The sequence below is a fragment of the Bison bison genome, unplaced genomic scaffold (assembly GCF_000754665.1).
Source record: "Bison bison bison isolate TAMUID 2011002044 unplaced genomic scaffold, Bison_UMD1.0 scf7180017864155, whole genome shotgun sequence".
NCBI lineage: Eukaryota > Metazoa > Chordata > Mammalia > Artiodactyla > Bovidae > Bison > Bison bison.
The window spans coordinates 1,228,286-1,254,678 of NW_011494727.1; the positions used below are offsets into that span (position 1 = coordinate 1,228,286).

The 26,393-nt window shown below is 40.1% G+C and overlaps 1 protein-coding gene across 1 annotated transcript in view; it reads left to right on the forward strand.

The window, feature by feature from the left end:
• Positions 1-26,393, forward strand: part of TICRR (TOPBP1-interacting checkpoint and replication regulator) — a 100,789-nt gene that overhangs the window by 63,778 nt on the left and 10,618 nt on the right. Inside the window, exons 2-15 of the mRNA XM_010841134.1 lie at positions 3,876-4,155; positions 5,086-5,324; positions 6,572-6,806; positions 7,727-7,856; positions 9,556-9,695; positions 10,665-10,883; positions 12,166-12,332; positions 12,944-13,041; positions 13,849-13,942; positions 14,037-14,116; positions 14,285-14,521; positions 15,041-15,134; positions 17,055-17,115; positions 20,091-20,237. Of these exons, the coding sequence (XP_010839436.1) occupies positions 3,876-4,155; positions 5,086-5,324; positions 6,572-6,806; positions 7,727-7,856; positions 9,556-9,695; positions 10,665-10,883; positions 12,166-12,332; positions 12,944-13,041; positions 13,849-13,942; positions 14,037-14,116; positions 14,285-14,521; positions 15,041-15,134; positions 17,055-17,115; positions 20,091-20,237 (2,221 nt within the window). The remainder of the gene's footprint in view (positions 1-3,875; positions 4,156-5,085; positions 5,325-6,571; positions 6,807-7,726; positions 7,857-9,555; positions 9,696-10,664; positions 10,884-12,165; positions 12,333-12,943; positions 13,042-13,848; positions 13,943-14,036; positions 14,117-14,284; positions 14,522-15,040; positions 15,135-17,054; positions 17,116-20,090; positions 20,238-26,393) is intronic.

Sequence of the window (26,393 nt, forward strand, 5' to 3'; positions counted from 1 at the left end):
AACCAGAGATCAAATTGCCAACATCCGCTGGATCATAGAAAAAGCAAGAAAGTTCCAGAAAAACATCTATTTCTGTTTTATTGACTATGCCAAAGCCTTTGACTGGATCACAATAAACTATGGGAAATTTTGAAAGAGATAGGCATACCAGACCACCTGACCTGCCTCTTGAGGCCTATATGCAGGTCAGGAAGCAACAGTTAGAACTGACATGGAACAACAGACTGGTTCCAAATAGAAAAAGAAGTACGTCAAGGCTGTATATTGTCACCCTGCTTATTTAACTTCTATGCAGAGTACATCATGAGAAACGCTGGACTGAAAGAAGCACAAGCTGGAATCAAGAGTACCGGGAGAAATATCAATAACCTCAGATATGCAGATGACACCACCCTTATGGCAGAAAGTGAAGAGGAACTAAAAAGCCTCTTGATGAAAGTCATGTACATTTATGTGTATATTTTTAGTATTTCTCTATTTGACTGCTTGTGGTCTTGGTTGTGACATGCAAACTCTTAGCTGTGGCCTGTGGGATCTAGTTCCCTGACCAAGGATCAAACCTAGGCTCCCTGCTCTGGAAGTGTGGAGTCTTACCCACTGTACCATAGGGAAGGCCCCATGTACATGTATTTTTAACCAAAGCTAATGTCCTTCTCAGCTCCTTTTTAAAGTTTTACTTACTAAGAAAGTTTTAATTTGCTAAGAAAAAATTTTTTTCCTGGTCTTCTGGCTGAAACAGTTTCAACACATTTTTTGTTTCCCTTGGGCAGAAAATCCTAATCAGAATCTATGATACCTGAATTAGCTTACCACTCTCCCCCTTAGCCAATGAGCAAGGGTGTGGCTGCCTTGGTGGTAACATTAAATAACAATTGATTAGTCTATGGCAGCGTTTTCCAAAGTGACAGGCACAACCAGAGCAAAACATTTGCAGTACATTGCTTATCTTCACCGTACATGATGTGTTCTGTTGTGCTCTGATAATTTTCTTTCATGGCTTTTTTCCTTTAACTACTGTTCCTAAACTGTTCAATCGATTCGTCCAAGTCCATCAGGGCCATGACCCCTACGTTAAGAGCGCTGTCAGGAGAGTCCTGGGTTCTTGGACTGGAGTGTCGTTGCCTTGCTGTGAACCTGGGCACCCTTATGCCCCTCTTTGAACTTTGATATAATCAAAAATGTGGAGATGACCTGGAAGGCCCTTCTGGTTTTAATTTTTCACATTCACATAGCAATTTATGGTTTACAGTTGTTAGCTCGTCTGTGAAGTAGGCAAACCAGCATGATCAATGTATTCTAGGGGAGGTGCTCCTTCATGTAACAATGTGTGCTAAGTCGTGTCTGACTCTTTGTGATCCCATGAACTGTAGCCTGCCAGCCTCCTCTGTCCATGGGATTCTCTAGGCAAGAATACTGGAGTGGGTTGCCATTTCCTCCTCCCGGGGATCTTCCTGACCCAGGGATTGAACCTGCATGTCCTGCATTGGCAGGCAGCGGATTCTTGCCACCTGAGAAACCCCATAGTGCCTGAATATTGTACAGTATATTGTGGTTCTGAGTTAAATTTTACATGTTATTGCTGTTTTACTCACCCCACGCTTGGCTTTAAGATCAACAAAGATAGGGACTATGTTTTGCTAATTCATGGTTTTATCGACTTGGGTCCTTGGACTCTGTAATCAACAGAAATTGGTGAGAGGCTAGATGAAAGATTCAGTCTAGGTTTTGCTGGGACTTGTACTGCTTGAGGGAGCAAGAACAAGAAACAGGTGCCCTTAGGAGACAGGCAGGGATCTGGTTTCTTACATGGGGTGCCGTGGAGCAGATGGGTGGGTTGGGTGGAGGTATAGCTTGGGTGGACTGTACCCCTCCCCCCCCAGGTGGTGCTGTGTACAGGATCATGCTCAGTACCCTGCTTTTGCTCTCAACACCTCAGAAATGGCAGTTGATCTGTGGCCTTTTTGTATCATATTGTTCAGAGTTGCCCTGGCTGCATACAGCTCCTTTTAGTCCCTCATAATTTCTCTGAATTCGTCTGTCCAGGTGCACTCACTCCAATAACGGGTCCCAGGTCCTAGCCGGGCTCAGTGGCACGTATGGTGGCTCAATAAAAGTTTGTTAAAAGAAAGTTGGATGAAGAGTCAGCTATGTGTGATGGAGTAAGGAATGCTTTTACGGGGACAGCAGGGTTTGAGCTAGATAGTGAAGTATAATGAGTATCCAGTTGGTGAAAATGGAAGGGGAAGACACAGCAAACAGAACCAGCGAAAACATGGAAACGTTATAAAATATGGCATGTTCAGGAAACAGCAAATGGTTCAGTGTGCCTGGGATGTAGGAACGAGTGAGGAAAGGATAGTGTCTTTGCAAAAGTTGTTTAGAGCTGGGTTTAAAGGGCTTTATCACCATTACAGTAGGGCAATGGGAAGCCTGTATGAGTCTTCACAGAAGTAGCATGATTGAGTATGTAGTTTTTAGAATACTTAAAGGAGGAAAGATTGGAGGCAGAGTACAGACTCTGTAGGCTACAGTAAGAGTCCCAGGCTTAAGTGAAAACACTAAAGATAGGACTGAGAAGACCTGTTTGTTCTCCACGCAGACCTGTGGGTGGTAACCCTCTAAGGGAGATGCTCCTGCCTCACTCTGGTGACACCTGGCTGTGGTTGTGTGGTGGAAGACATGATTGTTCTCTTTTATTAATGTGTAATGGTTTTGTATTTCTTCTAACATTTTATGATTTGTCCCTAGTGATTTGCATCACTTCTGTTCCTTGACAGAAGATAGAACTTGAAGTGCTGTTTTCACTGAATAGGTGCTTTCTTAAAGGCCTATTGGCAATGGCACCCCACTCTAGTACTCTTGCCTGGAAAATGCCATGGACGGAGGAGCCTGGTAGGCTGCAGTCCATGGGGTTGCTGAGAGTCGTACACGACTGAGTGACTTCACTTTCACTTTTCACTTTCATGCATTGGAGAAGGAAACGGCAACCCACTCCAGTGTTCTTGCCTGGAGAATCCCAGGGACAGGGGAGCCTGGTGGGCTGCCGTCTGTGTGGTCACACAGAGTCGGACACGACTGAAGTGACTTAGCATAGCATAGCATATACTGCATTTATTCCTGGGCTGTGTACTAATGGGATGTGTGTGTGTTAGTTGCTCAGATGTGTCTAACTCTTTGCGACTCCCATGGACTATAGCCCGCCAGGCTCCTCTGTCCATGGGATTCTCCAGCCAAGAATACTGGAGTGGGTTGCCATTTCTTTCTCCAGGGGATCTTCCTGACCCAGGGAGCAAACTTGTGTCTCCTGCATTGCAGGCAGATTCTTTACTGTCTGAGCCACGAAGGAAGCCATGGTAATGGGATGCTGGCCATTATTTATGTTTGGTTCAACCAATGCATGAATTATATAATTTGATCCTTTAATGTACATATCTACTTTCTCCTGATTTCCCTTACTTTTATGAATGCCTTTTGTTGTTCAGTTGCTCAGTCGTGTCTGACTCTTTGTGACCCCATAGACTGCAGCACGCCAGGCTTCCCTGTCCTCTACCATCTCCCAGAGTTTGCTCAAACTCACATCCATTGAGTTGGTGATGCCATCCAACCATCTCATCCTCTTTCATCCCCTTCTCCTGCCTCCAATCTTTCTCAGCATCAGGGTTTTTTTCCAATGAGTCGGCTCTTTCCATCAGATGACCAAAGTATTGGAGTTTCCACTGCAGCATCAGTCCTTCCAATGAATATTCAGGGCTGATTTCCTTTAGGAAATTGGTTTGATCTCCTTGCTGTCCAAGGGACTCTCAAGAGTCTTCTCCAACACCACAATGAATACCTAATTTACAATAACCCAACATTCTTTATAATTTTCATTTTAGCTCTGGGAATCCCCAGACCACCTTGGCTACTGGACAGTATGTGAACTGCTCTACCATGTGGGAGGCACCGTCTTGCCATTTGAAAGTTTCAGCCAGGATTTTACCAAAGCTGGGGAAACACTGCTCAGTGGTGAAAGAAAGCTGTCAAGTAAACCTCACCTCTCTTCATGGATTTCAACTCTGCCAACTGATTCCACTTTAAACTGTTTGCTCTATAATTCTCCTGAGTATGAAGCCTCATTTCCACGGATAGAAGGAACATTATTTTTCCCTGTCGAAGGTAAGCAAATACTGTTTGGGGCAGGGGTAGTGTGGGGATGGAGTGGTTGGTCTGGTGTCATTCATTTCTTCAAGGCAGGCCGATGAATTCTTTAGAATTTAGAATTTCTAGCAGCCTAGGCCCTCCGTTAATGCTTGTAATTAAAAGATGTCTAAGCCAAATCAGAGATACCACAGGAAAGGACTGAAGTCTGGTACACTGTAAGCCCATGCAGAAAGGACAACTGAGTGACTTTAAAGGGTTTTCCAACTTTTTGCAGAGTTGTCAGGTGCCGAAGCGAATGAGTGGTAAGGTTTCACTGTCCTATAGATGAGATTGATACATTGAAGACCCTAGAAAATCAATGATTGACTAAGAAGACATAACAAATTAGTCAGTTGAAGTAGAAAATGGTGTTTATTACCATAAAGAGCCAGCATACAGGAATCTTCATAAATTTGCTTTATCATATGATTTGCCATATAGTGAATCATAATTTCTGAATCATTGTATATTCAAGCAATATTATATAGAGATATAAATAAACTGTATTTTACATGATGGGCAATTTAAGGAAATTTCAAGAGTATTATTTAAGCAGGTTTGTCTTACATGGTCTTTAGAATTTAACCTCATAAGATAGGATGTGCTGTATTTTATGGATTTAAAAAGCAGCAGATTTCCTGTGTGTGTATTGCTTGAATACTTATTTCTAAGTCATAATTATTGAGTTCTGACATTAATCACACCCTTATAATTCCTGTCACATACAGGTTTTCCTTATAGAATTTACTATGATAGCCTGTTGATGATAGAGTGGGGGTTGAAGTGTAAACTAAGTGATAATACTGGTACCTCAGCTGGCAGTGTAATTTTTTTCTTATTAACCTTGCATCTCTTTTTAGGAGCTACTTCTTTTATTAGAATTTCAATATCCTATATTCCTCACAGGCAAAGAGCTTCAGGAAACATGGACAGTCACGCTAGAGCCCTTGGCCATGCATCAGAGACATTTTCAGAAACCAGTCAGAATTTTTCTAAAAGGCACAGTGACCCAGTGGTCCCTCCCAACAAGTGGAACTTTGGGCACCGATAGCTGGATGCTGCAAAGTCCAGATGGAGACAGATCAACTCAGAGGATGTTATTTCAGCACCTGGTAAACAGGCTGACTGCTGAAGAGTTACATCTGGTAGGTATCTTCCAGGTGGTAAGTTATTCTGGTCTAATAACACGGATAAAGTGAAATAAGTGCATTTGTAAAATGCCAGGGAGCCCCCTACATAATACAGTCTCAATGAAACAGGTGCTGTTTTTGCAAGTAATATAGAGTCATGATAGTGCTTATTATTAAAGAAATAGCATATAGAACTGCATGTAACCTTGAATCCAATTAAACTAAATTATATTCACATAGGGAAAAGGTGGTGGGCCAGATGGAATAATTACATTAGGGAAGTGAAATGATAGGTGGTTTCTCATTGTTTTTAATACATTGTATTATGTATTTAGTACTTTTACATAATAAATTCATTTTTTAAAAAACTCTACATTGTAAAATTAAATATAATAGTGTCCAGTAGTTATACGAACTTATTAATGTCTTCTGAAGCAGAATTCATGTATACCCAGATTTGATAGAAAAGTGATGGAATTTTTTAACTCTAGCAAATTCCTTACTTTACTTCATCTTTTGCCTTTGTAAGCTCAGAAGGTTGCTATCTTCTGCATTCCATTGTGAAACATTCCAGAGAAAAACTGGGTAGTCGTTTGGATGGGTGTTGTTCTAAGAGTTGTGTACTCCGACAGAGCACTGGGGTCAGAGTCAGGTGACCTGGATTAGGTCTCAGCTCGGTTGCCCACCATATGATCTGAATAAATCCCCTCAAGTGATAGAACTGATTCCTGTTTAAGAGCATGAATTTTGAATTCAAACACGCTTGGCTTCTGCCTTTTATTAACTGGGTGACCTTAAGCAGGTTGCTTATTCTTTAACCTCAATTCCTCCTCTATAAAATGGGGATTAGTGTTTTTTTTTTTTTTTTGGACCACACTGTGCAGCATGTGGGATCTTAATTCCCCGCCCGGGAATGGAACCCAGGCCGCCTGTAGTAGAGGCTTGGAGCCTTAACCACTAGACCACCAGGGAAATCCCAGTAATCATTTTTATGTCAGTGGTTATGAGGCTTCTGTGAGTTGCAGTAAGTACATAGTAAGTGCTTAGTATATACTTCTGGTGACTTAGGTTTTTGTCTGTCAATTGAGGGATTGGGATTATAGGATCAGTAAGTTCAGCTCCAGCACCAGTATCCCCCAAGTCCCTTTCAGTTTTCTCCTTTATGTTAATCATTGGATGACATAGTCATCCTTTTACTAAACCACATGCTTCTTTAGACACATGTTAACGGTGTTCTCAACTAATTAGAACTTCTCGTGTAGGTTGCCAATGTGGACCCTGGCGAAGGCTGGCCCCCCATCACTGGAGTTATTTCTCCCTTCTCCGTCGGTGCTACAGTTCTCACCTTGTTCTGCACCAGGGAGACTGAGTCTCAAAGACATCTTCTCCAGACGGTTGTGGCAGAGAGCCCCCAGGACTCAGCTGCCCTTTTTTCTGAGGTTGTGGATGGTGTACTCAAACAGATTGACAGTTCTCTTGAAGTTCCTGCTACCTCAGGTAAGCTTCTGAACCAGTAACTGGCCTACTCCAGGTCAGTGGTTTACCATCGTTTCTAGCATCATAACCTTTTTTTCAGTATGCTCTTAGTAGAACTTAGTATCCGTTATAGAACAGGTAAAAGTAGCTACGGTATTTCTGGCAGTTTTAAATCATTTATAGAAATCCTGAAGCTTCTGAGGAGGCCAACGGCTCTGTAAAACCTTTTTGAAATTGAAAGTATAAGAGGAAACCTAGTTTTTAATATGTTTAATAAAGTGCATGTAAATCTTAGGGTTCTGTCTACCTTCTACTTTATTGCATTGTTACTAATAGGGTACAAACCTTATTTATGCCAAATAGATATAAATAGAATCAATTTGATATTTCTTCCATTCATATTTACTCAGTAGATATTTGTTGAGTGCCTGCATGTCAGGCTCTGTTCCGGCTGCTAGGAGAACATCAGAGAACAAAATAAAGGTCTCTGTTGTCGTGAAGCTTACCTAGTCAGGGGAGACAAGGCAGGAAACTCAATAGGGAAATTATGTAGTGTGTTTTAAAGAGTTAAGTGCTGTAGTAATAGAGCAGAGAAAAAGGAATGGGGAGTCGTAAGGGATGGGAGAGTTACAGTTTCAAACAGGCCCTGTTGAAAAAGTGATATGTGAGCAAAGGCTGTGAAGGAGGTAATAGTGGCAAAAGTCAGTGCTGAGGCTTGTGTGTCCAGTGTTTGAGGAACAGTGAGGAAGCCTGTGTTTGCACACTGATCATAGACAACAAAGGCCTGTTGGAATTGGTTGTGCAGTTGAAGGAACGTCATTAATACTGCTGCTTTGGAATTCCTCTGGAAGAACGCAGTCAGTTGAGAGGAGGAGCAAGTGCTTGGGAGTCTCTGCTTTCTTCTAATGCCTCTTCTGTTCCATCTCTGCTCGTTTCTGTAGACCTGCCTGTCCCAGAATGGGCCCAGCTGGAGCTTGGCCGCAGTGCTCCCTGGACTTCGGCTATTGTGGAGAAGTGGTTTCCTTGCTCTAACCTCAGTGGAGCCAGTTCAAGTTTGATGGAGTCATTCTGGTAAAACTTATTTATTTCTCTGGGTTTTGATAATCAAAACCATCTCTCAGTTGTCTGCATGTGAGTTTGTTGTTGTTTATAACAAGCCACATTGCCTGAGTATAGTCCAGTAGTTTTAAAAACTAGTTACAAATGGAGAATGTTGTTTACCAGGTACAGAGTTTGAGTTTTACAAGGTGAATTCTGGAGCTGGATGGAGTTGATGGTAGCACATTAGGAATATCCTTAATACCAGTGATCTAGGTGGTGATTAAAAGTGATGAAGATGATAAGTTTATGTCGTGTATTTTATCAGAATTAAAAATTTAGAAAAGGTTAATTACAAAAATAAAATACTCTCATAGATGTCAGAAAATATTTAGTATTAAATCTCAATAAAAAAGAAACTGGTGTGATGCAGCTAAATTTATACGTAAAGGAAAATTTACAGACTTAAAGCATCTTCTGAAGAAGAAGTAAAAACTAGTTAGATGAGACACGAAGTTGAGAGCACACCAAAAATTTAAAAAGCAATAATGAAAATAAATAAAAACCTAGTCATAGACTTGGGTACCTCTGGGAGAAAGGAATGGGAAGAAATTGGGTTAGGCTTTCTCTGTGTCTGTCATGATTGATCTTCATTTAAAAAATAATCTGAAGCTCTGGTAAATTAACAGGGAGAAAAAAGCAAACCTTTCTCACTATTAAGGAAATACCAACACACTTAGGGAGAATTAGGCTTTTTCAGATCTACTGCTTGTATGAACTAATTCAACTAATGTCATCATAACTTTCTCCTACTTTTAGATCAGATGATATCAGATAATAGAAGATAATGAAATAGAAATTATACATTTTGAAAGTTGTGCTATTTTCATTATTTCCGTAGTGACTGTAATTTAGCTCTTGGTGGTAAAGCAGTTAATAGCTAATCTCCCCTGCTCTACTTCCTTCCCTGCTCATCAGTCCCAAATTAGTTTACTAGAGTGTGAAAGACTTATTCAAAAGTTACTCTGATACTCACTACACGGTATTACATCATTGTGTACTTTAATGTATGGACACTGGGTAAAGACTATGGAAGCCCAGAAGTGAGTGAAATAGTTGCCATAATTAGACATGAACCCTAGGATATGAAGAATCTTATTAATGAAAGTCAATATTGGGGCTTCCCAGGTGGCTCAGTGGTAAAGAATCCACCTGCCAATGCAGGAAACACGGGTTTGATCCCTGGTTGGGGAAGATCCCATATGCCATGGAGCAGCTAAGCCCGTGTGCCCACAGCTACTGAGCCTGTGCTCTAGAGCCTGGGAGCTGCAACCACTGAGCCTGTGTGCCGCAGCCACAGAAAGCCCAAGCGCCTAGAGCCTGTGCTTCACAGCAAGAGAAGCCACCGCAGTGAGAAGCCTGCCTACCACAAGTAGAAAAGAACCATGCAACAAGGAGGACCCAGCACAGTCAAAAATAAATAAATAAATTTTGTGTGTGTGTGTGTGTGTGTGTGTATAAAGTCAATACTGGATGCCCTAATACATTAATGGTTTTGTGAGCAGGTAACTTCTGTCCCTGAATTTACTCAAATCATAAATGATAAGAGGGACATTTTTCCTTGTGGGGACCTCTTTTGAGTAGCTTTCGAATATTGTTGTCGCTTTGTCTTTAAAGCATTTTGGAAAATCAGAATGTCACCTTTATGCTTGACATCTTGACTTACTCACAGGTTACTACAGGCTACCTCATCTGCTAAGGAGGAGCCTTCCAAAACTGAGAGTGACTTGACACGCGGCCTCTCTGAGCTCTACCAGAGAAAGTCTCGTGAAGAATACAGTGTATCCAGTCAGGAAGACAGCAGAAAGAAACGTAAGCATGTAGATAGGCAATTTCTTACAGTCTTTTTTGACACTGTATGTTGTAAATATTATTTATTTGTCTAAGCCGGCTCTTAGTTGTGGCATGTGGGATCTAATTCCCTGACCAGGGATGGAACACGGGCCCCCTGCATTGGGAGTGCCAAGTCTTAGCCACTGGACCACCAGGCAGGTCCCAACACTGTATATTTTAAAAGATTGATATTCCCTAAAATGAAGTTGAAATGGTAACTGAATAAAGGTCAAGTTCTTCTATTTCACATCTGAAAATAATTACATTAGTACAACAGTGATTTTAAAAGTCACCCACAATCCTTCCTACCTTCTTAATGACTAAACCATTTTTGGTTTTAGTTGTAACAGAAATTTAAATGGCAACTTTGTGTGCTGTGTATAGATACTTGCTCGTCTGTTCCTTTGGTTTTTTTTTAGTTACTGTTCTATCTCATTGCTTAAAAAATTGGCAAATTCCTTATGTTGCTGAACATGTAGATTGTTTTCAGGTTTTACCATGGTAAATACTATAGTGTATATCATGTATGTGATTTATCCTCTGAGTGATTTCCTTGGTATACATTTCCATGAACAAGTTACTGTATCAAAAAGTGAGGAAAAGCGAGCTCTGGGTGTAGACTGCTGGATTGCCTTTCAAGAGTTTCATTGCAACTCTGTGACTATTGGGTAACACCAAAATGAGTCTGTTTGGCATTTTGTCTCTTGTCTGTTTGGCATTAGAGGTAAAAATCATCCAATTATGTTGAGATATTTAGCTCCTAAACTTCAGTTAAAAGAGCGCTTTCCACCCTATTGGTAGCAAGAATTACCCAATTCAGATCATTCTGAAGGGATATACTTCATCTCAGTATTCTTTCGCAGAATATTTAATCTGAATTAAAGTAGTTCTTGATCCCACGGAAGTAAAAGTTATTTTACTTTTCTTCCCATGATGTTGTTTTGATAGGAGGTGTCCCTCGCACTCCAGTGAGGAAGAAGATGAATACCATGTGCCGTTCCTTAAAGATGCTGAATGTTGCAAGACTGAATGTAAAGGCTCAGAAATTACATCCAGATGGCAGTCCAGACACAGCTGGGGAGAAAGGGATCCAAAAGACAGCCAATGGGAGAACAGCAGATAGACTGGAAAACAGAGGAAGAACACTGAGAAGTTCTAAACCTAAAGGTATTCCTTAATTCCATTGGATTTTGATGCCTACACTCATGTTTACTCTTCCATACGCTCATATTTTTAAGCTGTAATCATATCCTTCACTTAATGAACATTTATTAGATATCTGCTGCATGTCCACAAGTGTGTTATGGGGAGTAAATAATTTCCTCTCCTTAGATTTATGATCCAGTTACAAATAATAATGAATATATATATGTGTGTGTGTGTATACATACACACATCTCTCTACACAATGAATTGGTAAAATGAATATAAGAACCAAGAGTCTGCAACTGAAAATACTTGTTCATTTTAGAATTAAAGACATACTAGGAGTTGAGAAAGGAAAGGTCATTGTAGGGAAGAACAGGTTGAGAAGGCTTTTAAAAAGCCAGTAGAGCCCAAGTTAGACTTTGAGGAATAAGCAGAGATTAGAAGGCAAAGACAAAAAAGAAGTGTGTGCCCAATGAAGGATTAGTATAAGCAAAGTCGCAAAGGAGGTCTGTGGCCTGGCCATAGGACAAGTGGTTAAATAAGTTTTATATATTTGTGAATGAAGAGAAAGGGAAAAGTTTTGTGAATAATCTAGGGTTGGACTATTGGGGTTTTTCAAAGTTGAGCAGAAGAACTTTGGGCAATAATTGCATGATGTCACCTCTGAGTTCTTTTGAAAATTCTGGGATAAAAGTTTTCTGCTTCTCTAAACAATTTTTTCCCCTGTGAAATACTGGATCATAGATGATGGTCAGTTTGAGTGAGATAGAACATCCGTTGTGAGCTATTATGGTATACTGGAATGCAGATGGGAAAGCAAATTAATTGTAATGCAAGGCAATGTGGCATTATCATAATTTCTGAACTAGATCTTTTTTCCATAAATAGACTAGCACAACAGTGCCCCAACAATTCAGTGGGACAAGGATAATCTTCAATGGGTTTGGAAGTAGTATAGTTTATTTCTTCTTTGTTACTGGTTATCTTTGAATTTATAACATGTACACTTGATGTGCAAACCCTTAAAATTAATCACTATCTCTGTACTACTTCAGCCTCTGCATTTTTGACATTTTGGACCGGATAATCCTCTGTGAACCATAAGATGTTTAACAGCATCCCTGGCCTCCACCCATGAGATGCCAGTGGTATCCTTACTCTCCCCACCAGTCATGGCAGCCCAGACAGAACCAGATGTTCCCTAAGCAGCAAAACCTCCCGGTTGACAACCACTGGCTTAAATAAAAGACAACGCCTTCCATTGGATCTGGTGATCAGTTTCACTTTTTTCCCCCCACAGATTTTAAAACTGAGGAAGAGCTACTATCTCACATACACGAAAATTACCAAAAGACTGTGGCTGCAGGAGACACCATGCTGTATTCATGTGCTCGGAGCACCATCTCAAACATTAAAGCGTTCTTAAAGTCCAAGGGAACCAAGGAATTAGAGGAAGCCAGTCTGGAGGTTGTCGTTTGTCATAACTCTGTTGGTTACTTGTTGTTGGGTCTGGCTCATGTGTCTTGGAAAATGTCTCTTTGCAGTGTACATTTTAGAAATGATGAGGGAGAATGGTGAGTCCAGTCAGTTCTAGGTCTTGGAAGGTGGACATGGTCTACTGGGAAGGCAAAAATCAAGGAAAGGGGCCAACTAGGAATAATTATATGCACTTCTCTTCAAATGGAAGCTTTGTCCTCATCTGAGCTGCATGTTAGCTGCATGAATTAAACCAGTAGCTGTTAACCCTGACCACTTTAGAGTCACCTGGAACATTTCTTTAAAATATTGATGTATTTTGCTTAGACTTCTCAGTCACTACTTAATGAAATCTTTCTCTTATGGAAGTTCAAACCTGCAGACTTTCTGTATCCATGCCCACTTGCTCTCAAATGCTTTCAACATTTAAAAAAAATGTTCTTTTAAAATATATAAAAGAAGAATAGTATACTATTTTTCACTCAAATGAAAGAAAGAACATGTTCTTCCCTTCTTAGGGCATTATAAAATTGTGTGAAAATTAGAAATAATGATAAGCATTAATACTAATATTCTCCTATGTAATAATTTTATATTTTCAGATGAACTGCCTGTATCAAGTAAGAAACAACTTCTTGAAAACTAGCAAAAGTCTTCGACAGAACGTAGGAAAACTGGATAAAGAAGGCAAAGTCAGAGAGTAATTAACTACCTTTTCTTTTAAACAATTACTCCAAAAACAGCTCTCAAGATTTGCTTGTATTGATTTTAATATTTTTTAAATTTTTAAAAAATTCTTTTTATTATAGGATATTGAGTATAGTTCCCTGTGCTACACACTAGGACATGATTGTTTATCTATACATAATAGTTTGTATCTGCTAATCCCAAACTCTCAAATTATCCCTTCCCCACCTCCTTTCTCCTTTGGTAACCATAAGTTTTCTATATTTGTGAGTCTTTTTCATAGGTAAGTTCATTTTGTGTCATCTTTCAGTTTCTACATATATGAGTGATTATGGGATATTTGTTTTTCTTTTCCTGACTTCACTTAGTGTGATAATCTCTCAGTCCATTCATGTTGCTGCAAATAGCATTTTTTTTTTCTATGGCTGAGAAAGTATCAGTTTAAAATAGATTGTCTATTGCTTGAAGAGGCTTTTGTGGCTGATTCTTTGTAATGTTCTCATGTGCAGTTTTGGAGAAGGAAATGGCAACCCACTCTAGTATTCTTGCCTGGAGAATCTCATGGACAGAGAAGCCTGGAGGGCTACGATCCATTGGGTCGCAAAGAGTCGGACACGACTGAGCGACCAAACCACCACCACCACCACGTGCAGTCTGCATCACCTATTTACCTAGTAACCCTATCGCCATTTAGAAAGCCATGGCTCTTCTATTTTTTGGTTGTTTCTTCTATAAACAGATCTCTACATAATGAAGGAATTTTCATTTTAGTTAGGTAACACTCAAAGTAGATATGACCGAGTGTTTTTTTTCTCTCAAGGTGCCAGCTTCAGGTGCTTCTTCGTTTGGAGCTGTGTCTGCAGTGCCCTTCAGTACATGAACGTGTAGAGGATCTGGAGCAAGTAGTGGGTGAGGCAAGTATACTGCTTAGTGCCACTGGGACATGCTGTATACAGATTGTTTCAGCTGCCCTGAAGAGGCCATGTGGTAATTTTCTAAAATCTTCAGGTGACAGATTTGCTGCGCATGCTGTGTTTAACTGAAGATTCAGCATACCTAGCAAAGTTTCTGGAAGGAATTTTGGAATTGTAAGTTTGATGACTAATTTAAAATTTACATTACTTTACCAAGTACTATATAAGTATTGTCTCAGAGCTGTAGGATTGTAAGGACTATTTCTCATCCTAGGTGAGGAAGGCATTAGAGACGGTGGAATGGTGACTGACTGTTCCACATTTAACCAACCTTTTCCGCAGGTATATTGACTCAATCCCAAAGATACTGGGAAGTCTTTACGACAGCCTAGGATTTGTGATTCCTCAGAAGCTGGCTGGTGTCCTTCCTGCAGATTTTTTCAGCGATGACTCCATGACCCAGGAGAGCAAATCACCCCTTTCTGTGCCTCTTCCGTCAAACGCTCATAGATCATTGCCTGGTGGCACTGAATCTGACCAGCTGGAGGAGCTTCGTACTAGATCAGCTAAGAAGAGAAGGTAGGAGTGCAAGGATTTAAAGGAATTTTCTTGCACTGTTACCATCTTGGCATAGGACACGTTTAAGCCCAAAGTCCAGTTGTCTTTGTCTATAATTTATTGAATTAATAGTTGCCTTTATGTCTGAATCACAGAAGCCAATTATTAAGAGTTCTTAACAAGGAGCATCTGACGCGCTTTATATCATCTTGGGAACATGCAGTGTAATATATATGTGTAGCCATAGTCTTCTCTTGACTGTCCATGTGAGGTCTTTAAGAACTAGGAGCCTTCCATGAGATAAGCTTAGGGTTTTAGCTTTTTATTTTCCATGAAGCTATTCACTGTTCTTAACTACTTAAATTTGTAGTTGTTACTTTTAGAAATCTGGGGTTGACTTGTTTTGCTGTAAGTTCAGACCACCCTTAAGATAATTGACTTTTATTTAAATGTTTTATTTTAAACTCTAGTTCCATTCTAATCTAACTAGTTGTCACCTGTATTGAGTGTATATTGACTGTTTCTTTCTATTTTTAAAAGGAAAAATGCAATCAGACATAAAAGCATTGCAGAGGTTTCACAAAATCTGCGACAAATTGAAATTCCCAAAGTTGCCAAGAGAGCTACCAAAAATGTAAGTCATTTCCAGGAGATAGAAAGTGGTGCTATGCCAGAGTTGTTCCTTTGGGCATGAATTGATGCAATAAATAAGAATGAAAGGCAGTATCTTCACTTTTAAGAAATGAATGTTAGTGGATACAGAACTAAGGTATTTTTATGAATGTGTGGTCCACAACCGTGGTCTAAGGAGTAAAGACATATAAATTTCCCAAAAGTGAGGTAATATTAAAGGGAGAAAAAAACACTAGTAAAAGTTAGGGATAAGTTAACTAAAAATCTTTAACGTGGTTAAGAAAACTCATGAAATGATAACTAACATAAGCAAAGAGGCCATTGAAAAAGTAATATGCAATCATATTAGGACTTTGTGTACCAGAAAGTACTTTTCAGTGAATATGTGTTACTTCAATAACAAGTTAAAAAGAAAAACATATGAAGCCAGGTGGTAATTATTTTTCTCTGTCAGTAGATTTAGGACTTGTTGGTTACCAAAAAAATAATCCAGCTGGAGTCTATTTACTAAATAGAATTAATGTCTAAGAGGAGAGAGACAAAGAATGCATTGAAACTTTTGAACTGCATGAACTATGAGAAAAGTTAGAATTCTAGAACTAGCTTTCAAGCATTAATCATTACAATAGTGGTTTGTTTGAGATTTATAGCTGCGCTTCAGAATAGGAGGTGGGGTTTCTTTTGAAGAGTTAATGGTGTTCACTTTTTTGTTGTTTAGGCGCTAAAAATTCATGTCTGACTCTATTGCGATGCCATGAACTATAGCCCTCCATGCTTCTCTGTCCATGGGATTTTCCCAGGCAAGAATACTGGACTGCGTTGCCATTTTTTCCTCCAAGGGATCTTCCCGACCCAAGGATTAAACCGGCGTCTCCTGCATTTGGCAGGCGGGTTTTTTACCACCAAGGAAGTCTGTTCACTTTCTTAGTATACCTTAATACATATAAGTGAATAAGATTCAAATCTTAGATTTTGTTTGGAGAGTGTGAAGTCCAAAGTGTCAGAACATCTCTGTCAGAAGATTCTATATGATAGGTCTCCTTTCTGAAAACGTGTGTTTCAGATTGGCCTAGAAAGTGTATTTCTTTAAGACCAGGTTTATATGATCAGGATTTGATTTTGGTTAAAGAGTATCATTTGTTAAGTTTTTGCTCTACTATGACTTTCCTTCTTCGGTGATTACAGTGGCATACTTGAAAAAAAACAAGAAAATCTTTAAAAACAGTTCTCTCATTTAGATGCCATTTGATTTTGGGTACTTGAATCCTCTACTGTAATAGCAAATAAATAGCAAGAATTTTTTTTGTTTTTTGGCAACACCACATGGCATGTGGGATCTTAGTTAATTCCCTGACCAGGGATGGAGCCCAAGCCCCCTGTAGTGGAGGCGAGGAGTTGTCTTAACCACTGGACCACCAGAGAAGTCCCCAAATAGCAGTTTTATATGGAGACGTTTCTCAGAGTATACCCATCCTCTAATGGAGTTTCCCTTATATTTTAGTTATAAAAGGTCTACAGAAACATTGTTTAAAAATTGAAATTAGGGACTTGCCTGGTGGTCCGGTTGTTCAGACCCCAAAGTTCCACCACAGGGGTTGCAAATTCAACCCCTGGTCAGATGGGTAAGATCCCATCTGCCATGCAGCCAAAATATAAAATAAATGCAATTTTTAAAAAAATAGAAATTATATGAAGTTAAATGTTAGTACTTCTTCACCATCCATTCTTCGGAAGTAGTCACCGATGGCAGTTTGTTGTGTATATTCCCAGACCCTGTTTTTGTCCATTTTACAACTGTTTCTGTTACAGATTCCTACAAGTGAAATTGCAAGGATCAAAGGGGGGTTTTTTTGTGTGGAATTCCTATTCTTTTAAATGAGTACCTATTGAAGTTTTCTTATTGGATTTTCTCATCTTTCAGGAGAATTCTCACCCTACCCTTCAGCAGCAGCCTCCTCTCCCAGTGAAAGACACAGTACAAGGTATGCTTTTGTTTCCTTGTTACAGCCAATGACAAGTTTATTTTGATTACATATATTTAAGCAGCTGCATGTAGTATGTATAGTTTTATAGTGTATATAAGTATATAGCTTTGTAGTTGCATGTTGCAACTACATGTTGCAGTATATATAATACATAGTTTGGTATAATTATCAGCTAATGAAACATGTCTGTGTGCTAGGAGACTAAGATGTTCACATGGTCTCAAAATACTGCATTTTGTAAAATAACTGGCTGAAATATACATATATTTTTAAATGCCATTCACATGAAAGCCCAAAAAGAAAAGAGGCAGCAGAACTAGTTTAGATAAAAGGAGTTTAGGTGTGACATTCATGCACCAAACGACCCCTGCTTAAATTTAGGGCAGAAAAGCTGTGAAGGATGTTGCTGAGTGATGAGAGAGGGTGGGATAGATAGTGTGCCCTTGTTCTTTGGAGATACCTGCTGAAGCACAGGAAACTCCAGAGTTGTGATGTCTGCAGGTCACCCTGCAGCGTTTTGGGATGGGCAATTGTATAAACGTAGAGAGGACGAGGAGGAAAACGAATGTCCACAGTTGATAAATTTTAGTGATGATTCTGTTTATTGTATTCCTTTTGAAATTTTCTATCGATATTAAACTTTTCCAAAACTTGGGGAAAACAGAGAGTAACAGATCAAATTTGGCTGTCAGATCACAGATTAATTTCATAGAACAGCCTAAGGCAGGTCACAGAGGCTTTCATAATGGAGAGAGAGAAACACTTTTGGAAACTTTGTGTATTATTGATAATCTTAATGTATATTTTGGTGATGGGTAAACAAAGAGGCTTCTCCCAGTTTGTGAATCCCGGTTTATTTGATTTTTATTTAAATGACTTGCCTTTAGAAATTTTTTTTAAGATAATTTAATTTATTTTCATTTTTGGCTGTGCCGCATCTTCGTCGCTGTGCACGGCTTCCTCTAGTTGTGGCGAGCAGCGTCTACTGTCTAGCTGCGGTGTGCAGGCTTCTCATTCTGGTGGCTTCTCTTGTGGAGCACGGGCTCTAGAAGGCACTTGAGCTTCAGTCGTTGCAGCTCGCAGGCTCTAGAGCACAGACTCAATAGTTGAGGCACAGTGTTTTATTTGCTCTGCCTCATGTGGGATCTTCCCAGATGAGGTATCAAACCTGTGTCTCCTACATTGGCAGGTGGATTTTTTTACTGCTGAGCCACCAGGGAAACCTGGTCTTAGACTTTTTTTTACCCTGAGTGAATTTTTGGGTATAATCCACTAGGACGTCTTGCTTAAGTTTAAGATGCCATCCCACTTGCCTTGTCAAGTATTTCCTGACTCTTAAGCTTTTTGTACTAACTTTGAGTTTAGGTGGTTGCAACTCTTATGCTCTGGAGTTAGGAAGAGGATTTCAGATATAGTAGTTCCCCCTTGTCCACCCTGATGGCTCAGACAGTAAAGAATCTGCCTGCAATGCAGGAGACCCAGGTTTGATCCCTGGGTCAGGAAGATCCTCTGGAGAAGGGCATTGCAACCCACTCTTGTATCATGCCTGGAGAATTCCAGATAGTGAAGCCTGGTGGGCTACAGTCCATGGGGTCGCAAAGAGTCAGACAAAACTGAGCAACTAACACACACACACACACACACACACACACACACACACACAGTTCCCCCTTAACCACAGGGGATACATTCCAGTATCCACAGTGGACACCTGAAACTTCAGATAGTACCAAACCCTATATATGTTTTTTCCTATACATACATGGAGCTTTCCAGGTGGCACTAGTGGTAAAGAACTTGCCTGCCAATGTAGGAGACATGAGAGATGTGGGTTTGATCCCTGGGTCAGGAAGATCCCCTGGAGGAGGGCATGGCAACCCACTCTAGTATTCTTGCCTGGAGAATCCCATAGACAGAGGAGCCTAGTGGGCTACAGTCCATGGGGTCACAAAGAACTGGACATAACTGAAGCAACTTAGCATGCACATACGTACATGCCTAGGATAAAATTTAACTTATAAATTAGGCACGGTAGGAATTAATACCTTATAAAATAGAATAGTCATAACAAAAGTTAACATGCATTTGGTCTCTTGCTCTCAAAATATCTTGTACAGGTTTAATGCCTCTTCAATCCTAACTAAACACTTTAATGCATAATTTTTGCAGTTTGAGATGTGACAGTAAAACTAGTGTGAATTTTTCCTTCACCATTTCACAGATGATTCATTCTTAATCATAAATCATAGCAACCTCAGCATATAATTTTTTTTTCTTTCCTTAAGTGGAGAAACTTTTCATTTAAAGAAAGCATTTTGCAACTTCATTTTGGCATATGCCAATTGCCAGCATCACTACTTTGTGCTTTGGGGCTCAAGAGATATTTGGGTGAAATAAGGGTTACCTGAACACAGCACTGCTATATATTGCGATAGTTGATCTGATAACCCAGATGGCTACTCGGTGACTAATGGAATGATTTATGTTTTGAGTGGGACAGAGCAGAATGGCATGAGATTTTATCATGCTATTCAGAAAGGCACACAACTTTAATCCTTATGAATTGTTAATTTCTAGGATTTTTCATTTGATATTTTCAGTCCGTAATTGGCTGTGGATAACTAAAACCTTGGAAAGTGAAACCCTGGATAGGGTGGGGCTACTGTTACCCAGTAAACTAGTAAAATACTCAAAAAAAGAAAAAAGAAATCTTTTCTAATTTAAGTGATGTGGGCCTTCTGTGTATTCCCAGAACGTTGGGTTTAAATTAAATTTATAAGAGTAAATAGTTTTGATATACCATGTGAGTGTACTATTTAAGGAAATCCTATTACTAAATGTAAATATATAATAGCAGTCAGTCTGTAAAATAGTTTCCTCAAGCAGATTCTCTGTTTTAGATATCTTCCTTTTCTCATGTGTGGCATTTATTAATGATGATGTTTGACTTTTTCTTTTTTTAATGCTTTCAGAAGTAACCAAAGTTCGAAGAAATCTCTTCAACCAGGAGATGATTTCTCCTTCAAAGAGATCTGTGAAGAAGGGGTTGCCCAGAAGCCATTCAGTGTCAGCTGTGGAAGGTCTGGAGTATAAACATGACAGCTTTAAGAGGACCAAAGGTACCGCATGCAGGGCAACCAAGAGAAGGGGTTCTCGACCTCAGGCCAGTCTCCAGGCTGTGTGTTGCAGGAGCTCATTAATCCCATGTTTTCCTCTCCTCTGTGGTTACCGTCAGTTAATTTTCCACTTGGGTTGTCTCTCCCTCCAAGCTTAGATGAAGAATCATTCCTGTTATTTTTCTCATTCCTCTCTTCTGAAAGACAACAAATACCTATTTTATAAAACCACTTAAACAGGAATGAAAGATGGTGACTAGCTGTTTTCTAATCTTTCGATGTGTTTATTTTTGTTGTTGTTGCTTCTTTGTTGTAATTGAGGTAATTCATGTATCATAAAATCAACATTTAGTGGTTTCGGTACGTTCACAAAGTTGTCCACATCATGACACATTCCAGAACATTTTCATCATTCCTGAAAGAAACCCTGAACCCATTACTAACTAGTCACTCTCCGTTTCTCCCAATCCTTCCAGCTATAGGCAACTACCAGTCTGCTTTATATTTTTATAGATTTCTTACGAGTATTATAAGAAGAATCATATGGTCTTTGTAACTGGCTTCTTTTATTTTAGCATAATGTTTTCAAGGTTTATACATGGTGTAGTGTGTCTCAGTATTTCATTTCTTTCTATTGGCAATAATATACCATTGTATGGATAAGCTCCATTTTACTAATCCATTCATCATTTGGTGGTCATTTAAGTTGTTTCTACCTTTGGCTATTGTGAGTGATGCTACTGTAAACATTCATGTACAAGATTGTGTGTAGACATGTTGTTTATTCTCAGGCATATGCCTAGAAATGAAATTCGCTGGGCCAAATAACAACTCTGTTTAACTTTTGAGTAATTACCAAACTGTTTTCCAAAGTGGCTATATTCCCACTAACCATGTGTGAGGGTTTTGATTTCTCCACATCCTTACCACTGCCGTCCATTGTCCCTCTTTGATTCTACTCATCCAGTGGGTGTAAAGTGGTGTGTAATTGTGATTATGAATTGCATTCCCTTGATGACTAATGTTATTAACCTTCTTTTCTTGTGCTCACTGGCTACTTGTATAGCCTCTTTTTTTTCTTTTGGTCTCACCACTGCATGGCATGCAGGATCTTCGTTTCCTGACCAGGGATCAGACCTGCGTCTAGTGCAGTGACAACACAGATTCTTAACCAATGGGCAGCCAGGGAAGTCCTGTATAGCTTCTTTGGAGAAATCTTTGCCCGTTTTTAAATTGGGTTGCTTTCCAGTCCTCTATAATGAAAAGGACATCTTTTCTGAGTGTTAGTTCTAGGAGGTCTTGAAGGTCTTCATAGAACCGTTCAACTTCAGCTTCTTCAGCATTACTGGTTGGGGCATAGACTTGGACTATTGTGATATTGAATGGTTTGCCTTGGAAACGAACAGAGATCATTCTGTCGTTTTTGAGATTGCATCCAAGTACTGCATTTCAGACTCTTGTTGACTGTGATGGCTACTCCATTTCTTCTAAGGGATTCTTGCCCACAGTAGTAGGTAAAATGGTCATCTGAGTTAAATTCACCCATTCTAGTCCATTTTAATTCACTGATTCCTAAAATGTCGATATTCACTCTTGCCGTCTCCTGTTTGACCACTTCCAATTTGTCTTGATTCATGGACCTAACATTCCAGGTTCCTATGCAATATTGCTTTTTATAGCATCAGACTTTACTTCCATCACCAGTCACATCCACAAATGGGTGGTGTTCTTGCTTTGGCTCTGTCTCTTCATTTTTTTTGGAGTTATTTCTCCACTGATCTCCAGTAGCATACTAGGCACCTACCAACCTGGGGAGTTAAAACTCAACATTCAGAAAACTAAGATCATGGCATCCGGTCTCATCACTTGATGGCAAATAGATGGGGAAACAATGGAAACAGTGAGACTATCTTTTGGGTTCCAAAATGACTGCAGATGGTTACTGCAGCCATGAAATTAAAAAACGCACTTGCTCCTTGAAGGAAAAGCTATGACCAACCTAGACAGCATATTAAAAAGCAGAGACGTTACTTTGCCAACAAAGGTCCGTCTAGTTAAAGCTATGGTTTTTCCAGTAGTCATGTATGGATGTGAGAGTTGGACTATAAAGAAAGCTGAGCACTGAAGAATTGATACTTTTGAACTGTGGTGTTGGAGAAGACTCTTGAGAGTGCCTTGGACTGCAAGGAGATCCAACCAGTCTACTCTAAAGGAAATCAGTCCTGAATATTCAATCGGAAGGACTGATGCTGGTGCTGAAACTCCAACACTTTGGCCACCTGATGCGAAGAACGGACTCATTGGAAAAGCCCCTGATGTTGGGAAAGATTGAAGGCGGGAGGCGAAAGGGACGACAGAAGATGAGATGGTTGGATGGCATCACTGACTCAGTGGACATGAGTCTGAGCAAGCTCTGGGAGTTGGTGTTGGGTAGGGAAGCCTGGCATCCTGCAGTCTGTGAGATCACAAAGAGTCGGATGAGACTGAGCGACTGAACGGAACTGAAATTGGATTGTGTCTTTTTACTATGAGTTGTAAAAGTTCTTTATGTGATAGTCTAGATACTAATCTCTTATCAGATGTGTGATTTGCAAATATTTTTACCCCAATTTGTTGGGTTTGCTTTTTGTATTCTTGATAGTGTCCTTTGATATATAAAGTGTTTTTAGTTTTGATCCTATCCAGTTTAACACGTTTTTGTTGTTATTTGTGCTTTCGGTGGCATGTCTAAAAATCCATTATTCAACCCAAGTTTTATGGCTTGAAGTCTTAAATTAGGTCTTTGACTCATTTCCAGTTAGTTTTTGTGTATTGTGTGAGGTGAGTACAGTGTCATTCTTTTGCCTCTGGTTATCCAGCTGTACCAGCCTCGTGCGTTGAAAAGACTGTTCTTTGCTCCTTGAGTTGTCTTAGTTGCTTAGGTGTTAGGGTGTTAATTCTTGTTTTAATGTTAGATAGAATTCATCAATGAAGCCATCTAGTCCTTTTTTTTGTTCTGCTCAGATTGGAGAATTTTGGTTGTCTTTAGCTTCAAGTTTATTGATTCTTCTGCCTGCTCAAATCTGAGGTTGAACCCCTCTAGTGAACTTTTCCAGTTATTGTGCTTTTCAGCTCTGAAGTTTCTGTTTGGTTCCTTTTTGTAATTTCTGTTGCGTTATTGATATTCTCACTGTGTTTATCCGTTGTTTTCCTTATTTCTTTCAGTTCTGTGTTCGTTTTTTTTCCTTGAGCTCATTTAACATTTTTAACCAGTGATTCCAGTGTCTGGGATTTCTCAAGGGTACTTTCTGTCAAATTCTTTTCTTCCTTGACACACTTTCCTGTCTATTTGTATGCTTTGTAGTTCTTTGTTGAGAGTTAGGTATTCTGAATATTATGGTCTTTTGACTCTGGAGGTAAGACTCTCGCACTCCTGTGACATCACTGATCTTTGCTTATTGAGAACCTGTTCATTTGTGCCTTCCCAGCTATTTTTACAAAGCATGTACTCCCTCTTGTGTGGTCACTGAAGTTTCTGTTCTGTTGTCTCTGTGATTAGCTGGTAACCTGAGAAAGATTTCCTTAAATGTCTGGCTCCAAAAAGGGACAGACAAAAAGGTGTTCCTGTCCCTATAAGTCACCTGTTGGATGCAGTGGGGGAAAGCTGCTGGCGCCCGAGGGCAGAAATCAGGGCAGATGTCTGCTCAGGCCCCACAGGGCTCCACTCTCCAAGCACGCTGACTGAACCTTATAACCCAGAGTTAGAAGACAGGGTCCCCACTGTCTGCTCTACCACTCGCCAGCTGCTCCCAGGACGTGGGCCACTGCCCCACAGCTGCGGCAGGGCTGAGGAAAAAGGGCTGGTAGCTGTTCTGGGCACGTCATTCCCTTACTAAATATCAGGGTCTCCCTTCATTGGGCTCTTTCCTGGTTGTCATTAGTGCCAGTCAGGTTGCAGAAGTTCCAAAATAGTTTACTCTGATCATTTTTTTCCTAGTTTACTGGTTGTTTTAGGGGAGGGACCAAACCCTAGAGCTTCCTACTTCACTGTTTTGTATGGTGTCCCTTTCCATGGATGTTGCAATTAATTTCTTAATTTATCCAGTCAAGGTTGATATCAACTTAATTTCAGGAGTGCAACAAAAACTTTGCTCCTCTGTATAACTATTTTCTATCCCCTTCTGTGTGCTAGCTCGTCATACAAATTACATCTTGATACATTGTATGCCCATCAGCACATTTATAATCCTTGCTTTGTCTTTAAACTCAAAGGAGAAAGATACAGAATTAACAGTACTTTTATTCTGTTGTTGGCATTTACTTGTATGATTGCCTTTACCAGTGCTCTTTAATTCTTCATGTGGACTCATGTTACTCTCTAGTGCCCTTTCCTTTCAGCCTAGAGGACTCCCTCTAGTATGGATAGTACTTGTAGGGCTGGTCTGCCAGTGTCAGATTCTCTCAGTGTTGTTTTTTGGGTGTATCTTTGAGGGTGGGGAGGATGTTCTCCTTCATGTTTGAGTAATAGTTTACAGGATTTATTGGTGGTGATGGTGGTTTAGTCCCTAAGTCGTGTCTGACTCTTGCAACCAACCCATGGACTGTAGCCCTCCAGGCTCCTCTGTCCGTGGGATTCTCCATGTAAGAATACTTGAGTGGGTTGCCATTTCCTTCTCCAGGGGATCTTCCTGATCCAGATATCAAATCCGTGTTTCCTGTGTTGCAGGCAGATTCTTTACTGCTGAGCCATCAGGGATTCCCTTACAGGGTATGTTGGGTGGGCCAAAAAGTCCATTCGTTTTTTTCTATAAGATGTTAGAATAGAATAGAATTCCTGATTAAGTCTTTTTCTTTCAGCCCTGTGCCTTTCATCACCCCACATTTTTGTCATCCTGTGTTTCTGAGGAGAAGTCAGCTGTTAATCTTAGCAAGGACTGCTTGTACATGACGGATCGCTGCTTTCTTGATTCCTTCAAGAGTCTGTCTTCCCCTTTGACTTCTGATGATTTGATTGTGATTTGTCTGGTGCGGATCTCTGTCTTTATCCTACTTAGGTTTATTGAGCTACTTGGCTATGGAATGTCTTTGATCAGACATCAGAAGTTTTCAACCAGTATTTCTTCAAAGTTTTCCACCTCTTTCTCCCCTCTTTCTCTGGACTCCCACTATGTCTTATGTTATTACGCTGGATTGTGTCCGATGGCTGTCTAAGACTGTTCGTTTCTCTTTCTGTCCCGCAGACTGGATAATCTCAATTACCTATCTTCACCTTTGATTCTTTTGCCACCTCATATCAACTTCTAGGCCCCTCTAAATGAGTCTTTTATTTTAGATAGTGTACTTTTCGATTTTAGAATTTCTACTTGGTTCTTTTTAATGACATCTCTATTGATATTCTGTACTTGGCAAGTCATCAGGCTCGTACATTCCTTTAGTTCTTTAGATATTATTTTTCCTTTTTTAGTTCTTTGAACATATTGCAGATAGCTGATTTAAAGTCTTGTGCTAATGAATCCATGTCTGAACTTCTTTAGGAATGCTTTCTATTGAATGGGTTTCCCACATGCCCCCCCCCCACCCCCCCTTCCCCGCCATGTTTATGGGCCATACTTTCTTATTTCTTATCTTATATTTTTTGTTGACAACTGGACATGTTAAATATTGAGTCAGCACTGACAATCAGATTGCCACAGCTCCAGGGCAGAGTTTGTTTTTACTCTTGTTTGTTTACTGAACTAGTTCTTTCAAGTCTGTATTCTGTCATGTGTAGCCACTAAAATCTCTGCTTGGTTAGCTTAGTGGTCAGCTAAGGGTTGGACAGAGATTTCCTTCCACGCTTGGAACTAGTAAGTTTCCCAGCTTTTGCTGAGGGGCCCTATGTGTGCATTGGCTCACGTCTTCAATACTCAGCCAGACAGTTTACAACTCTTGCTGTTTTCTAGAGCCTTGGGGTCAGCCAAAGGTGACAGCCAAGAGGAAATGGGAACCCACTTCAGTATTCTTGCCTGGAGAATTCCATGGACAGGGGGGCCTGAGGGCTGCAGTCCATGGGGTCACAGGGAGTTGGACACGCCTGAGCACACATGCAGGGCCCTTCTTGGGTCCATCCTGGGCGTGCACACAGCCCTACCGCACACGGACTTGCAGGTTCCCCGAGTGTGTCAGAAGTTAGCAGAGAGA